At 39.3% G+C, this 17,218-nt stretch overlaps 1 protein-coding gene across 5 annotated transcripts in view; it reads right to left on the minus strand.

Moving 5' to 3' along the window:
- Nucleotides 1-6,074: 6,074 nt before the first annotated feature.
- NT5C3A (5'-nucleotidase, cytosolic IIIA) overlaps nucleotides 6,075-17,218 on the minus strand; it is a 31,560-nt gene continuing 20,416 nt past the window's right edge. For 4 of the 5 annotated variants that reach the window (XM_075418661.1, XM_075418657.1, XM_075418659.1 and 1 more), the window contains 8 exons: nucleotides 11,681-11,779; nucleotides 11,174-11,243; nucleotides 10,426-10,472; nucleotides 9,942-10,027; nucleotides 9,605-9,694; nucleotides 8,127-8,289; nucleotides 7,461-7,661; nucleotides 6,075-6,698 (listed from right to left, as the gene is read on the minus strand). In XM_075418661.1, the coding sequence (XP_075274776.1) occupies nucleotides 6,597-6,698; nucleotides 7,461-7,661; nucleotides 8,127-8,289; nucleotides 9,605-9,694; nucleotides 9,942-10,027; nucleotides 10,426-10,472; nucleotides 11,174-11,243; nucleotides 11,681-11,779 (858 nt within the window). In that variant the 3' untranslated portion in view covers nucleotides 6,075-6,596. Of the gene's footprint in view, nucleotides 6,699-7,460; nucleotides 7,662-8,126; nucleotides 8,290-9,604; nucleotides 9,695-9,941; nucleotides 10,028-10,425; nucleotides 10,473-11,173; nucleotides 11,244-11,680; nucleotides 11,780-15,360; nucleotides 15,412-17,218 lie in introns of all 5 variants that reach the window. The other variant, XM_075418660.1, reaches the window with a different exon arrangement.

Genomic DNA, 17,218 nt, shown 5'->3' on the forward strand with positions numbered 1-17,218 from the left:
TGACTCCGTAGAAGTGCTACCATCTTGTGAAAGCCGCTTTCTCAGAAGGCTGTTGCACAAAATTCTCCTTTTTTTTGATTGGGAAGTAGATTGCTCGCTTGTCGCTGTGGTTCAGGTGCGTTGCTTCTGGGCGCTTACCAAGCTGAGATAAGCAGCTGGAAGCAAGTTGTGATTGAGTGCTGCTAGAAGTAGTCCTCGGTGTGGAAATAGCATCTTACTCTGTTCTCATATGTACCCCAAAAACCAAGTGTGTCTTCTGGATGTCTGGAATTGTTTTGTCTGAGAAAATCTTCGTGAACGGCCCTTTCTGCGCAGAGGATCGTTCCAGATGGTTCCCAGGAGGTGGTCTGAGGAGTGCGTGGCAAACCAGGACAGCAGAGCCGTGCTGCAGGGCAGGTGCAGAACCAAGAGCGGCCCCGCACACAGAAGTGCCGTCAGTTGGTAATCCCGAAGGTCGCCATGCTGGAATTTTTTTGGAAAAGCACGTCAGCGATGGGATAGCAGGTGTGACTTTTCCAGTGCCTCTGGCTAGGGTAAGTACCTCTGAAATTCTCATTCTGTTGCTCCCTAGGCCATAGCAAACATGGCTTGTGGTGCATCTAAATGATGTTTTTCTGTCGAGAGGAAGTTTTTGTTGCCCCCTGACCTCATCCGCCCCCCTCCCCAAGCCTGGAGGCTGCCATTTTGGAAAAGAGAATGCAACTCTGGGGGAAAGCAGAGAGTAAATGGAAAAACTTGCTGCAAAATATTCGTATTTACACAGCGTTTACTTGCCCAGACAAAGGCAACAGAGGCCAGGACTACCTGGTTGCATTAGGCTAAACTGCTTAAAATCCAGAATTTTTTATTACTTAACGTAGACCTTATCAGTTCTTTTCCTTTCTGTGGGCAGCTATCAGCCCCTACCCCAAAGGAAAGCTCAGGGCCACCTTCCTTCTCAGAAAAGAGTTGTGCTTCGCTTGAGTGCCGCTACCCGTCGCTCCTCGCGGTGCGTGGCAGCCTTTTGATAAAAGTGAGGGCAGCCTGCGTGCTAGGGAGCCAAACCAGAGCCTGGGATGGGGGGAGCTGGTTGGGGATTGAAACTGTGCTGGTACGGACTGGGAGAGCTCAGCTCACCTCCAGCGAGAAATCAATCCCACTACGTCACTGTCCTGTTAGAGAGGGTGGCCTCTGGTGGGCAGAGATAGAAGGGAAATGTTTTCTGCCTCAACGTGCAAAATAATTTATTTATGCAGAAAGTGTCTATTTAGATTCTATATAAATATAGATATTCTATCTATATTTAGATTCTATTGAGAGATCTATTTATATACTTTCTTACATACTTATTTAGAAAAATAGATGCTAACTCTTCACAGATCATTAATAGCCGGATGAAAATGGACGGTTTAGCTGAGGAGGGACTGACCGGAGATCAGGCTGCTGCCCCACCTGTAATGAAACAGCCAGGTGCTATTCCCAGAGCCGGGCCGCTGACTCCTGCCGGGCAGCTGGTGGATGGAAGGGAGCTGCCTGCAGTCAAGGTTGGCGCTTACCTTCTGGATTGTCAGAGGCTCAGTGGAAAAGGAACACGGGTGTGCACCCAGAAAAATACGGGTATTTATATTTTCTGTGTGAGGTTTCTGCCCTAAAATGCTGTATAACTCTGTATGTGCTTTGTATATTTTAAAAACCATCCTTAAATTAGGGTTTGTGTTTTTTTGCAGTTGTCGAACTCAAATGGTTTTTTCTGTGTGAAAAAACATTGATTTTCCTTTAAGCTTGAATTGGTATCTTTAGCTCGTACTTGGTGCGTGTTTTTGGCTCAGTTCAGGACTACTAATTTGTGTTTGACAGTAAGAGGACATTTGAGCTGGCTGCAACACCCACTCAGGAGGACGACACATTTTTAGCTAAATAAAGGTCCCAAATACTTGACCTTGGACATGTGCTACAGACAGAACAGATATTGTGAGCAGAGGGGGCAAAAAGTAACAAACTCGCTTAACTTTGCTGCTTACTCCTTGATTTTAACTTTAGAAATACTCTTTTGGCTGTGGGAAAATGGTCTGGGAAATGTATGATACCTTTCTTTCCTAACTGAGGCATAAATGAAATACGCTTTTAGGGTGGCAGAATGTTGCTAGTTAGAAAGTTGATTCAGAAAGACAGACTGAGTAGTGTCTCTTCCCTAAAACTGACTGCAGGATCTGGATGGCAATTACAACAATTTGACTTGCTGGAGAAGGGCGATTTAACTTGTAGGTGGGGTGTTCATTTTGTTTGCCGTTAATTTCGTTCATGGTGTTGGAGAGGCGACTGATAGTATCCATTCTTATTTCTAGCCAACAGATCAGCAATAAAAAGATGGGATTTTGAAAAAGCGGAGGATATCTAAAAGCGCATCTTGTGTTTTCCCTTAACTACCATACAAGCAAGAGTCATGGTTAACAGTGAGATGATGAAAGGATATTGATAATCTGCACAGCACTATGTCAGTTTTTTAAATCGCACCTCCTGGTTCAGGTTGAGCATGTCGGTAACTGTTTTTTTCTAGAAAGCTGTGTGTTTGGCATTTCAACCAGCAACTTCTTTGGCGTGCGGATACCCGTTGTGCAGTAGATGGGTTCTGTCAGGTTACCGCAACGTGGCTTTAGCTGCTTTTATATCCTAGCAGAGGCTCACTGCTCTGGCAGAGCCCTAGCACAGAACCTGAGACTGCCAGGCTTTAATGGAGAGAGTGTGCTGGAGGTCTTGGCTTGCCTGCGGGCTTGTGGAAGGGCAAGAATCCTTTTCGTGAAGTGGCTGTCACTGTGGACTGAGCATTCGGGCACTGACGATTCATTGTCCATCTGCTTGGAGGTGAGATGATTGGAAAAATCTGCCTTAAAAAATGCTTGAGAGATGGTTGTTTGATCTGAAATCTTCTACCAAGGCAAAGACTTTGAAGTGTTGGTGTAGTTGGGAAACCATCAAATGGTCACTGCTGATATGCCTGGGCTCTAGCAAGCTGGATACTAATTTCGTTAACTGGGATGAAGATCTAGTTGGAGAACTGTTTTGCTAACTACTTTTAAAGATACTGCCTAATCATTTTCCATATTGCTCTGCATGTGCTTTTCGAGATAGTTTTGGTTGTTTGGGTGTTTGTTTTTTGGTTTTTTGTTTTTTTTTTAATTGTGGGTGGGTTGAACAATGAGATCCTGATCACGTTGAAGGAGCGATAGCTTGCTTCTTGTAGGGTTGGGTGAGGCTGAGGACAAATTCTGGTGAGAGGATCACTAACTTCATGTGAAATCTGGAGACAAGTTGGATGAGTGTTTCTCGCCTCTCAGAAACCCTACGCAGAGAGACCAGAATTGCCCCCAACTTTTCACCAGTGCTGGGATGGCCAGGGAAATCCATTATGCCTGTAGCCAGAATGACCTTGTGCTGCAGTGTGTGTTGCTGAGGTATCTTGTGTTGTGGAGCTGTGGCTATCAGCCACTTTTCACATACTCTAAATCTTAACTGTTATCTGTATTCCAAAGGTAACCCGCCTGTAGACGGAAAATTTTGCCCCAGTGTAAACTTTGGGAGTAATGCCTGGTAATTAGCCCTTTGCAACGGGAGACTGGTTGAGTAAGCAGTGCATCTGAACACCTTGGTGTTTTTCAGAAGGCCTTTGCATTTTGGACTTTTATTTGGCAGCTATGACAAAAGAGCCAGTGCGGTTGCTTGTTTAAAAACCACAAAACTCACCAACCCCCCACGCCCCCTAAAACCTTGATGTCAGCTCAGCTAATGTAAATTCTGTAGGTGCGTAAACCCCAAAATGTCACCTGTTGAAGAAATTGTGCCTGCTGGCCACCCTTGGAAACGCTGCAGCGTTCCCCAAGAGCCTTGCCATGTCCCGGGTGGTGCAGACCATGCTGCTGAGCAGGCAGCTCATGCTGATGCCCTGTGGGGTGTCACACGTAACGTTGCCCGGCTTCTCTTGCCAGCGGTGCTGGCAGAAGTGTTGGCAGAAGATGACTGCTCCCTCCCTTGCAGTTTTGCAGTACGACCGTCCTGCCCTCCTCCCTGGCCCAGGCAAATAGGGGGGGCCAGGGAGAGAGGCCACAGGGGCTGGGGGTGAAGGTTGGCTCGATGGCAAATCCAAGCAAGAGAGGAAAAGGAGGAAGTTCCTACCTCCTGCATTGAGGAACATCCTTCCTGCCCCTCCTGGGTGGGTGTTTGGGGCACCTGCAAGCCTGCGTCCCACCGTGGTTGGCATGTCCTAATACGCTTCCTCCTGCTCTTCTGTGCCAACTTCTACAAAGCTGCTGTCCCTGGCTACTCTGAGAGGATCTGCTACACCCCTGCTCAGCCCCACTGCCACAAGTCCTCCTTGCCTTCAGCCTGTTCTGTGCAGTGTCTCCCACTCGGCCAGTGTTAGCTCCTGTCGGTCACACATCAGCTGCAGCACGTGCTGCCGCTGGGCACTTGGTTTTGTGTGTATGCAGGAAAGGGAGGGTGAATAACAGCCCTTTAGATGCCACTGACTCAGCAGCTGTCACTCCTGCTTTCGAGCTCTCCCCGCCTTCTGGCTTTGGCTGATGGGCTCTTGGCAGGCCAGGGCTGAGGCAGCTGCTGCTCCTGTCTCCTCCTGTCACTGGTACTGCTAGGGCGCTGTCAGCTCTTCAGCCTGCTGCCGCCCGAGCCGTGGCTCTCAAACGGAAGGCAGCCAAGACGCTATCCTCTCCGTCGCCGTATGGTTAAAGTGGTTTTCTGCTCAAATGGACGGCTTCTGGGGAATCTAGCTGCCCCTGTGCCAGGAGCAGGGAATTCCATGACTGTAGATCGTGTACAGGGAGGGCATCGTCCCTCAAACAGTCTTTGCCTGTTAAGATCCAGGCTGGAATTTGTGAGAGGTCTCTGTGCTCAGCAGTTCCCTGCCAGCACAGCATGTGCAGTGCGAGTAGGAGAGGATTCTCGCACTACTTCAGACTGTACGTCAAGCTTCTGCCGTGCATTCAAAATATGGGGATGATTTGGTTCTGGTTTACTGTGGAGGACGCAGAGGTGGGGTAAGGGAACTACCTCCCATCTGGCCTTCTTGGAAAAGTTCCAGTAGGAGTGGTAACAGATGTAAGTCTGCTGATTTGGAAAAAAAATATGACTGGTGCTACGAAGTCAGAATTTAGGTAATGGGCCACAGGTTGGACAGGAAAGAGGCCATCTCCTGAGATGTGTATTACTTGCTGGTGGGAGAGAATGCAGATCTAGGCTCTCCCGTACTGTGTTACAATTCCCAGGGAATGGAAGATGGCACAGTTCTTGCTGTGTATAAAAGAAAGCAAAGGGGAACAATGACTATATTGCATGTTAGGGAAGTTATATGATTGCCTCTATTTTATTAATGAATAGAGCTAGATCAGCTGAGACCTCTTAGGGCTAGGGTCACAACACCACCTTTAACTTCTCCTGCAACATGTCAGAGTAGGCTTCCAAAGCTGCGGCTAGATTCAGCTACGCTATTTGGTACGTGATGCTGAGAGGTACTGTAACATGTACAGTACAGGGGAAATACTTTCTGAAGATTCAACGGCTGTTTACACAGAGAGGACGTGCATAACAAAGCTGGAAGGGCCAGGATGCCATGCTGACACTTGCGCTTACAATTTGCAGAGAGTGGGAATGTGATCTAAAGCCAGTCTGGAGCGGTCCTCTGTAAGTGCTTCTGAGGCATGGGGCTGGTAGCAAGAAAACTTGATTCTGCAAGATGGCAAGTCAGCTTTTAAAATCCACGATGAAGATCTAGCTTTGTTTTCATTTTCTGTGCCCAGAGCAGCTCACTGAGAATTCCAAGAAAAGTTGTTTTAGACGAGCCATACTGGCTTTGACGTGAAACAGCAGGCTGGAATTGGAGTCGTACACGAAATAAAATCTGAAAAGGGGCTGAAGTTATGGCTGTGTACTATTAGCTTGTGAAACTATCTGTTGTTACAAAGATGTCAAACCTCAGACATACTAACTTAAAACGTTCTTCCCTTTCCACAGAGGATAAAGAAACCATAAGCATACTGAATATTTCATAATGATACAAAAATCTATTAAGAAACACTTTGCCAGAATTGGGTGAATAGAGCATTTTTACTGAAGAAAAATATACGTATGAAAAACTTCTGCAAAAGTCTGTAGCATACGAGTAAGATCCTTCAAAGTACAGCTTAGACTGAAATATCTTCTTTGAAAGAAGAAAAGGCAACAGACACGTGCACACCGCTTATTCACAGAACGTTTACATCTTCAATTTTACAAAATAGCCACATTTTCTAAAATGCTCCTCTGAAATGCCCGATTAAAATACAATGAACCACAGTATCCCACCAGCAGTAGTTTGACATCTATAAATCCAATATAAATTTAGTTATAATAGGAGTGTGAGACAATAAAGAACAGCATAAGAGCAGTAAAAGGAGCTTCTAGTTGACAATGGATACCATATATATTTCAAAATACCAAAATGAAGATAAAAGTCTTAAATTAAATTAAAACAGTTCTGTAAATGAGTAATAAACACATCTAAAATAGCACACGTGTGCTCTTCTGTCCAGTTGCCTCCTGGAAGGAATGGAGTGACTTCAGACTGCAATTTACAGGATTTTCTGTAGGATGGAGTTGGCAACTTCCAGGGATTCATCTTTCACCAAGACAATATCATAAGAGTCCATATATTTTTCCAAAAGCTCATCTACCTAATTGCAGAAGGGACAAAGAGAAAGACCCACTTAGTTTTAGAATTAATTACTGAAAGACTTTTTGTCATTAAAACACTGACCAGTCTTTTCACCAAATTCAGGGAATGAGCCGTGCAAATATGTATCGCTCCTATGAGTGAATTCCATAGGATGACAGAGTAGGAGTAGCCTGACATAACTGCGTGTGCATTCCAGGACATAATACCTCACGTTTATTCCAGGATCTCACACATAAAGATACTGAAAGAAAACCTACTTCCTCAGCTTCCTGAAAGGCAGAGAGAAATAAAAAACTGAAGTTTTCTCTCTCCTGAATGCAAACGGATGCACATTATAACTTAGCAAACAATCAGTTGTGTCTTCTCAAAAATCAAAAAAAAGGAGACACTGCCTAAATTTGTTATTTGGAAGATTATAATTTTGCTCAGTTATCAATCCAGTATTGAAAGGAGGGGGAGGAGCCACAGGAATTTAAAAGAATTAATTTATTAATTTCTGTAGCCTCTGAGCTTTATTTCTTGACAAAATACCTTTTTGGAAGTAGTTCAGGACGAAAACCAAAGCAATTTACATTTGTGTTTTAGTAGCTTTTGGGTTAGAAAAACACTCGGGGCAAGAAACCCATGAAAAATGTTTGAAATCTCAAAACAAATGTGGGCCAAACACTTGATTTGATATCTATCTGAAGCTTATTATAATGAACCTGTTTCTAACTTACAGTATTTGACTCAAAGTTCAAAAGGTTACAGGGCTACTTACTTTATCATTGAGATAGCCGATCTTAAGAATGTGTTCAACGTTGGCTACTCCATCTGCCATACTCAAGTCGCCTTGGGAATCACCCAGCAGTATGATATTACTGTTGTCTTTCAGTTGTTTGAAGTACTCTGTATTCTTCAAGGCACCATCATGTTTGTTGTAAACATGAATCAATTCTCCTTTAAATCCTTTTAATATCCCCTATAAAAAAAACCCCACTGAAGTTATTTCTAGTATCATATAGACAAGATAGAATCCAGAATGAAATTGGTGGTATTATTCTTGAACTAACATTGAGCTACGTAATCTCTAGTGACGAACAAGATAAATTACTCTTAAATAACGTAATGACTGCAATAGCACTGTTAAGACTAGACAGACAGCAATTCTCCCTGCCTGGAGGAGGAGTAGCGCTGTACCGGGCTGAGCCTGAAGCTGTCATTAAAGGAAATTAATGGTATCGTAGTCACACCACACTAACAGTGTTTGGTCTGGTATCCTCTGCTTGTTTTTTGCCTGGGGGAGTGATGAGTATGCAATTCTAATTTTCTATACGGCAGGTAGATGCCTACATCTGTTGCATTAAAATGTTCAACTTGTAGTATATATAAATAGCTCCTAAATACCTCAGTCATGTTTGCTAAGAATGGGTTATTTCATACGTACATTTTCATCAAAATCCATGAAGTTGGAAACCACTTTGACGTTAGAATGGTAGACTCCAGCCTGGTGGATAACTTCCTCAAGAACGTCCCCGATCCCAGCAGAAAATATGAACACAGGAATATTATGTTCACTGAGCTTATCAAAGAAGTTCTCATACCCTTCTCTGTAACACAGGGTGTAAATACAAATCAAATCTCAAATAAAGCAAGCCAAGAAAAGTGATAGTTTTCAGAAGCCATTCACATCTTCTTTGGAAAATAGAATTAATTATCCCTGAGCATTTCACTTTATTTCCTTTGCCTCACCTCTGCAGACTAGCAAGAACTATCAACCTAACACAAGGCACACAGTTTTAGAAAGAAACCCTTACATCAAGGCCTGTTTGGTCTTGATCTGCAGAATTTTTTCCCCCCAAACATCTAATCATGTTTTAAAGACTTAAAAACAGTTCCCCCTCCCCAAACACCCCACAATAAGCAAGCAACTAGTAGAACTCTCTCTAGCTACTATCAGGCTATACATTTCCTTTCAATCTTCTTTGCTTAAATATTTGACTTTCTAAAGGGTTATTACCATAAAACCATTTTTTTGTTGTTTTGAAATCCTGAAAACATTTATTGTCACTCTTTCCTGAAAGCTTTTAATAGTTTTCAGTATCCAATCAAAACTGTTTATAGTATTCCAGGAACAAGATAATCTTATCTGTGTACACCTTCTCCACACAGACAGTGATTGGTAGAATTTTACATTTAAGAAAAAAAATTATGATGAAAATTTTTGAGGGAGTTTTAGCCTGTGAATGAAGTTTCAATCCACATGGATATAGGCTTTCAAACAGACATGAGATGGTGTGATTGTCTGTTTTGCAAAAGACAAGAATTTAGTCAGTAGCATAAACAAACACTTCCACAAATCAAGTCTTAATATCTTGTTTCAGTAGTCCCAAATTTACAGACAATTTTGGAGAACTTCAGAAGAGATGGGAGCCGCAGCACATTTCATGTAAGGATTTTGCCGTCTTGTAAACTTGCCTTTAGCCATAAAGGAAGAACAATATTTAATACAACATATGAGACATATTCCTCAAGTCACTGCATTTTTATCTCAGGTAAAACTATTACAGGGATTGTTTTTCAAAGGAACAAAGTTGAACTCTACATTCCTCTTACAAAAAAAGAGCCACCAGTGCAATTTCAGGAGGATGAAAGTCTACAGAAATGAAGGTTGTAGAGATGGGACTCAAACTTTAAAAAATTTTTTTTTAAGATCTCTAGAGTATACAGTGTGATAGTTGTGAGCATTTAGCTACAAAATATGAATAAAGCAGGGGGCATGAAGAGCTCGCTACGTTCCAAGATTTCAGTGTCACAGTCTCAGGAATGTGTGTGTTTGTTTGTTTGTTCTTCCCCTGAAAACACACAGTAAGAAACCACAGAAAATGCTCCGAAACAGTGTTGTTCAAATCAAAAGGAACTTACTTCAGCATAACATCAGATTCCCTCACAATTTCTGCAAGTTTATCCTTTTGTAAACCTTGTTCAATGAGTAGTGCATGAGATTTATTGTACCTAGAATACAAACAAAAAATGGGTGGAAACTGACTTGTAAAGATTTACCTTTCATTACATCTCATGATCCTATATGGTTCATTCTTGCTCATTCAACAGCAAAGCAAAAGCAGTTGTTGCACAACACTCCAAGAGATTAATTCAGTTAATGCATTAGCCAAAAGCTAATTACTGCCATAGTTAATGGCTTTTAAAAAATTATTAAATCTAATCTTAGTACAATTTGAAGATGGGAGGTGTCTCTTACCATTCTACCATATATGGATATTTTTCTTCAATAGTGAGAGCTGGATCAATTTCAATGGCATAATAGGTTTCTTTCAGCTGCAATAACTGAAGGGGAAAAAAAAGCCAGATGTTTAATGTATTTTTATAAAATAACACTTGGTTTTTCATCTAACCAATCAAAATAACTTCCTTTATTCTGGTTACATTATTTAGATATAATGGAATCTGAAATGCTCTTTGAACAGAGTTAACTTGTAAATATATCTAAGAAGAAAACATAGACACCGTTAAACTGAATGACATGCCACTATCAAGAATACAAATATTTCTGATCACTTCTGTTAGTGACTGGATGCCTTACAGTCAGTGAGAAAGCTCAGAGAGCTTTAAGGATTTGAAAGTATCCCATGTCTCATAGTGTTGTGTAATTCAATACACAGTACAGCCAGGGAATATTAACAGTTCTGAACAACAAACCAACCGCTAGTAGGTTTCTCGTTTACCTTTTTCCGACATTCCTCCGTGATGAGCTTGCAGTTATCAATGATGTCTGGGGGGTGGAAAAAAAAGTGTTAAAACAGATGCCGTATTTCTTTTGCTTTGCTATACAACAATGTACATGGCATAGAAGGCAATGTTAGATTATATACCACTATGTTTCCTCAGAACTTTTCTTACCAGCAACCAGTAAAAGGCAGGTTTTTCTTCATAAACAAGAAGATGTCCTTCCCCTCATCTCTGAATTAAAAGGTTAATTACAAGCCTCTTATCTGTTTCTTGAGATTTAACTGTTTCTGAAATCATCATGGGGCATCGTATATGTTTTAGGATTCCCACTTCATTATTAAATTCGTTTTTTGTGATTGTTCTGAAAGGCTACAGGATAAAAATGTCAATTCTGAGCAGTTTACTATCTTGGTTCTTGGAGGCATCAGGACTATTAACAGCTCTTAAAAAATGTCACACCTACTGTATCTAGCCAGTAACATCTTATAGTTCAGAACTTAGTTTTTTAATTGTGAATGGCAACTTATCTGATTTTAATTCACAAAGATTCTGATTAAAATATATATAAATAAAACACATAGACACTCACTATAATACTATTTCATTAGGATGTACAAGTTAGGTAAAAAGACAATATAAAATCTCATTTATTAGGGAGTAAGTTGGATAGAAAATTAAAATCTAGGAAAAACTAAAAGGAGTGAACAAACCGATCTGTATTTAAAAAAAAAAAAAAGTACTCACTATGACAAGTTGGACATCTTTTTCCATTGTAGGAAAATCTACTTAATGTCATATCAAAATCTGTAATAATCTATTTAAGGAAAGAAAAAGCAAAACTGTCTTACAACATGGAGGGACAAAATAAAGAATGGCTAGAAATTTTGAACGATCAACGATAGTTGCAGTTGAGTATCATGTGTCACAGAAATCTTCCTATTTTATTGAACTGTTGTAACATAAACCAGAATATCCCATAACTTTATTCTAACAAAACTGTTTTTCTAATTCCTTTTCTCAGAATATTTCCTGAAATTACCAAGCTTATATGTTTATGTTATTTAGTTAACTAGTGTCTGGCTGAATTACAGTTGAATCAACAAGGGCTATTAAAAGAGTTAATGATGTCTAAGTTTTGGAGATTACTTGAAGGCTGGCTTTGGTTATAAATATTCTTATAATTTTTGGCATAGAGCAAAAATCATATGATTGCTTTCATTCCAAACTGGTTACACCTTCTACTATCTTTACCTGAAGTTTCGCAGCTCCACCTTTGATGAGGCCACAGATAATCTCTTCTACTCTTCCTGGGTCCTTAATATGGACAGTCTTCTTCTGAAATTCTGGCATCTGTGAAGAGTAAGAACAAAGACAGTAATATACTTACAGAGGAAAATGTATTGAATAATACCTGCTGTCCATCAGATTGGGAGCTCTGCATCTATACACAGTTTCACGTGACAGCAAGACATGGTCAGGACAGGAAGGCAAGTTATGAGTGAGAAGAAACAGAAAATACTCTGCATATATTAACTGATGACTGCATTAACTTCTGTTTGCTTTCAATGTCTGTCTTCATTCCCTTTCCTAATATCACATTATTCAATAAGCTGACACTCATGCAAAAGATAATTGTATTTGCAGGAAATAAGGGAGATATAAACAGGACAGACAGGATCATCTTCTGGTTCAAATATGTCACTGGGTGATGGTGAACCTTAAAACTAGCTCTTTGTGCAGTTAATATGCCCTTAAAGTTTCAACGTAGTTAATAAAGAAGAGAGGCTGATTTTAGACACCCATTGTTTTGTTGAGAACACTGCATGTGTCAACTAAGTACTTTAATACAAGGCCATATAGGAATTCCTGCTCCCTAGCCAGTCCCATCAGTCATTTTCCATTACCTATTTTACTGCACACTTTTGAAATAACACATGCTATCACACCATGTATTCCTTTTGAATGAAGAATATTTCTTGAATATTATGATTAATGCTGAATTTGGTAAAAAAGGGAAAAAAAAGCCCACAAAAAACCCACACCCTCAACAACACCCCCCCCGCCTGTGCTTGCTCTAAAAGTTTCTCTTCAACCTTGCAGAAATGGTAAAAGAACTACTTATTGACAAAAATCTCCAAATTTAGTGTGTATTTCTTTCCTGTATAATCATGTATGGATTCTTTCTAAAGCAAAGGTATCAGACATTTGCAATCTGTTGACAGAGCAAATTTTATTTTCTGTGTATAGAACTTCAGAGATTATCAAGTGCTAGGAACTACATTATTCACATTCTGATCATTGAACTTTCCTTTTCTTATACCTAGTATGTAATCTTTCCCGCAAGGAGCTAATTAAAAAAAAAAAAAGAGCAACTTTTATTTCCAGACACATTTGTGGAACCAGAGTACTCAGATCACCAAATGTTAATAAGTCACACAACACTCTGTCTTCCTGCTCTTGATGCTGCTAAGTGGTTTGTTTATTATTAACAACCAACTCACAGTCAAATTGGAATTAAGTTATCATTTAAGAAAAAGAGCATATTTTAAAGTCTTGCAGACACGTGCTTTAGTAATGGAAAAGACACTTGTGTGTCAGCAAAAAGCAGGAGCTGCAGGTACTTTTAAATATCGGCTCTAGTCCACTCTTCCCCCAGGCAGGAGCAAACTATTACAGCTGCATCATTCTCGGTGATATGTGTCTAACCCATTCTTCAAAACCTCCACTCACATATTCCTCACTTTCCTCAACCATGTATTTTAGTGCTCAACTATCTTTATCTTCGGAAAAGTTTGCTTAATCTCTATTTAACCTTTCTTACTGTCTAGTAACAAACTGGATTCATTTCACTTAGTTTGGAAGATTTAAGGGTTTCCTTTGTCATCCTATGGCAAAGACATTTTCTGTAAAAGTGGTACCGCCTAAACCAAGATAGTTGTTCTCCATGTGGTTGCAGTGCCTTGCTACTGTTATTAGCACAGCAAATTCAAAAAGGTACATTAGGAATGGCTACATCCCAGGCTGGGAATCATTAAGAAAGCTAATGAGCATTAAAAAAAAATTCCTGAAGAATATCCATTAAAGAATTCTCTCATCTTTTGAGAAATACATCGACAAAGCATTTATAGATATTTATTCACAATCATCAGCAGAAATAAATCAACTTCTCTACCTTCACAAATAAAATATTAATAATACGCAACTCTTTGAAGGAGTTTTATGGTATTTCTTCTGTATGTTATACAGTGCTGGTAAACAAAACTAATCTTACCACTTGTTTGTTGGGTACATAGCATTTTTTCATCTATAATGAAAGATAAAGCAATTTGACTCTGTTTTGTAATTTTTTTCACTGTAAATTGACTAGTCTAATTCCTTTGACTTTCAGGAGGCAAATTATAGATGTATTGTTAGACTTGAAATGCAAAAATTAAACAAAGTGAAATCTAAATGTGTGCTTTTGTGAGACGTAGCTCAAACATTTGGTTTACGTAGCTGCTAAGCAACAGACTTCCTAATAAAACTGATTTAAACAGAACAGATGTTGAGGGAGATGGAGAGACCAGAGGGAGCGACTGTTATGATGAAAGTTGGATTGCTTGCTCCTGTTTTCTTCCAGACTGAGGCCTCTTGTAAATTTCTGAAACAACCTGAGGGAAAAGCCTCCTCAGTAAACACTTTCAGTAGGTGGTGTTAAACAAGACATTGCTTAAGATTTTAAGCATGATGAAAACTTCCTGCTTTGATGTTGTAAACTGATACTCCTACTCAAGATCAGTTTTTAAGGTTCATTTATTTCTAATCCATCTTTCATTTTTACACAAGAACTGAAGTCAGTTGAAGAGTATTTTAATTTAGGGGGAAAAAAAAGAAAAGTCTTCTGCAGCGAGTATAACGCCGACAATTTCAGTCTCACAGGCACTTTCATAGGCAAAACCAAGTCTTCATTATGGGTATGATAAAGCCTCAGACAAACATGGTTAGTCAAAATAGCCACCGCCGCCTTCACTAGTTCCTTGTATTCATATTTGCAACTGAACATTAAGTAGCAATTCTTTTATTTAGGCTTTATCATTATTACATTAGAAGCTAACAAAACTGTCTAATAAACAGTCAGCAGTTTTCTGGCAAACTCTCTCCTTCAATGTCTTCTACTTCTGCCCAGTCTAGCTGCTAGTTTCTTGTTGCATATTTGCCATTCTTCATACTTCAAAGAGACAATAAGATTCAAGTTGGAAAGAACTGATAAGACAGATGAAAGAACAAAGAGTGAAAAAGTGCCAATAAGAAAAGTTCAGTCAATTTTACCAAAATTTGTCTTTCTGTAAATTGTTTAAGAGAGCTCTAGGAGTCAACTCAATATACACAAAAGGCCCAAAATTCAGTTGACTGCAAAGAACGCATATGGAGAAAACAACTAAATAAAATACTCCACAGCAACTAACAAAAGCAGGAAAGCTTTTCGGAGCAAGGAGCTTCTACATACAGGACTAAAACTATATAAGCACAGGAGAAGGAATTCATATTTCATTGTCACATCTGGCAGTACATCATATTGAATCACTTATCTGCCCCTATTTATTCTGTTATTTTATAAAAGTTTTGCTTTCTTACCAAGGACATCTGTATGTTACTGAAATAGCTCAGAGACTGGTATCTCTTTTAAAACACATGTTAAAAGACAACACCTCCCACAGGTAATTTGTGGTTGGCATATACATTGGCCACAAATACATTTAAGTTTCTAGTCTCTAGCATTTTTAAAGAGCCTTCAAAGAGAAGCAAAGAGAACAAAACTGAAAAAGATTATTTTAAAGGTTGAGCTTAACTGGATATATGAAAAGGAAAGACAGATCTGCTTGTTTGTGATAGTAGGTAACTGGAATAAGGATGCAGGAAATCTTTTGTAGCTAACAATGTTATAGTCATACCTTGATGAATGAACAGTAATGGATTCACACAGGTTTGGAAATCCCCCAGTCCTACAAACCACAGAATGGGTCATTTACAACAAGGATAGTTCTGAAAATCACAAGTATATTTAGTTCATGAGACATGCATCTATGTAGCTGGGCTAAATAAAGAGGAAAAGTATTTACTGTAAAGATCGCATTGAATTCTAGTTTTGAAATAAAGTTTCTTCTATACAATTAGATGGCAGGACTGCAAACAGAGCTGCTTTTATGTTGTATCTGGGTGCTGCTTATATACATTGTTTCCTTAGTATTTGAGACAGTGTGTATCTAAGTGCATGCTGCGTGGGTTCGATGATTAAACAGGAGTTGGTGCTAATCACTAAAATGAAAGGCAGGTATCTAAGTGAATTCACAGCTGCTATAGTAGGTATTTCCAATTAGGTATCCTAAGGAATTAATAACTGATTGTGTGCACAAGGTGTAATGTCATATTCTGGAGTTAAGATTATACTGAAGTTTCGAAACTACTGAGTGCTGGAGGCAGAGCAGTTACTTCCCTCCCCCTACCTAGTAAAACAATAACGTAAGTCTCCGTGGTTAAAAAAAAAATCCAATAAGAAAGGAAACTTCATATAAAGGATGACTGTGGGACTTTCTGTTGTTTTCACTATCCATAATTTTAAACTGGGAAAGATGAGCTGATGAATGACTTGCTATCTTAACTGCATGGTGATACGGCTCATTTCACAATCAAATCCAGATACACAGCCTGACATCTTACTAGTAATAACTAAAAATATAAGAGGTTGTTATCATAAGTCTACTAAGTAATGCTTTGATCAAGGACATATGAAAATGAGGCCAAGTACTTTTATATTGATACCCTGTAAGCCTACACTACTTGGCAAATACAAAGTTTTTTTATATTACAAAGACTAATCCAGTACAGATGCCTCCCAAAAATCACTGCTAAGAAAATACTCTGCGTTATGGGTAGATTAAATTTTAAGGGCACTTCTCTATAATTCTCAATGATTGATAGAGTACTTTGTTAAGTGTCAATAATTCTGAATAATAACAAGGACTGTTCTTGCACTTACAGACATATTAAAAATATTCCACAAAATTTCAGATGACCATAATGTCACAGAAGTGATAAGACAATGAATAAGAACTAGCCATAGTACTATTGACAGTATGTGAATTTCAATTATCACACAATTTCTTTTTTTCTACTTTGTTGGTAAACCTGCCTTAGACTAGACTAGGTTCGAAATCTATTAACTTTTGATGCAGAGGACACACAAGGGTGGGCTGTCAAGGAGGGGGAAGTATTAATGTTATTTCTGAACAAGGAAAATGTAAATCAAAGTGATAAAATGGATAGGATTCAATTATTTGTAAATTTTATTTCTTGTCCCTGGTGAGAGTTTCTTGGTAAAAGAGTATAAACTAAGAGTAAATGACATTTATTTTGGGAACTGCAGATGCTCAAATCCAAGGTCTGAGACTAGCTATCACATATACTTACTTATCGACATGTACCAAAAAAGCCAGGGCATGGCATCCATGATAGCTGTGAAATTTGATACCCTGGCAAGCTACAGAAAATTTGTTCTTGGTGGTAGAAAGTAACAGTTTGGTGAAATTATAAAGAAAAGGGGCACATTCCTTAATTTACATTTACATCTTATTTTCCACTCCCCTTTTCTTTTTTATATTATTACATAACGTTATGTTCATCAACTTACTCTAGACAACAAAGCTTACCAAAAAGCTTCTGAAAAGCCTGCAAACTTCTTCATGTAACTTCTGCTATTTGCAATATATGAGCTGCAAGAAGTGGGGGAGCCGTAACAAAAGCCACAGAATG

This window comes from Opisthocomus hoazin, chromosome 4 (genome assembly GCF_030867145.1).
Source record: "Opisthocomus hoazin isolate bOpiHoa1 chromosome 4, bOpiHoa1.hap1, whole genome shotgun sequence".
Lineage (NCBI taxonomy): Eukaryota > Metazoa > Chordata > Aves > Opisthocomiformes > Opisthocomidae > Opisthocomus > Opisthocomus hoazin.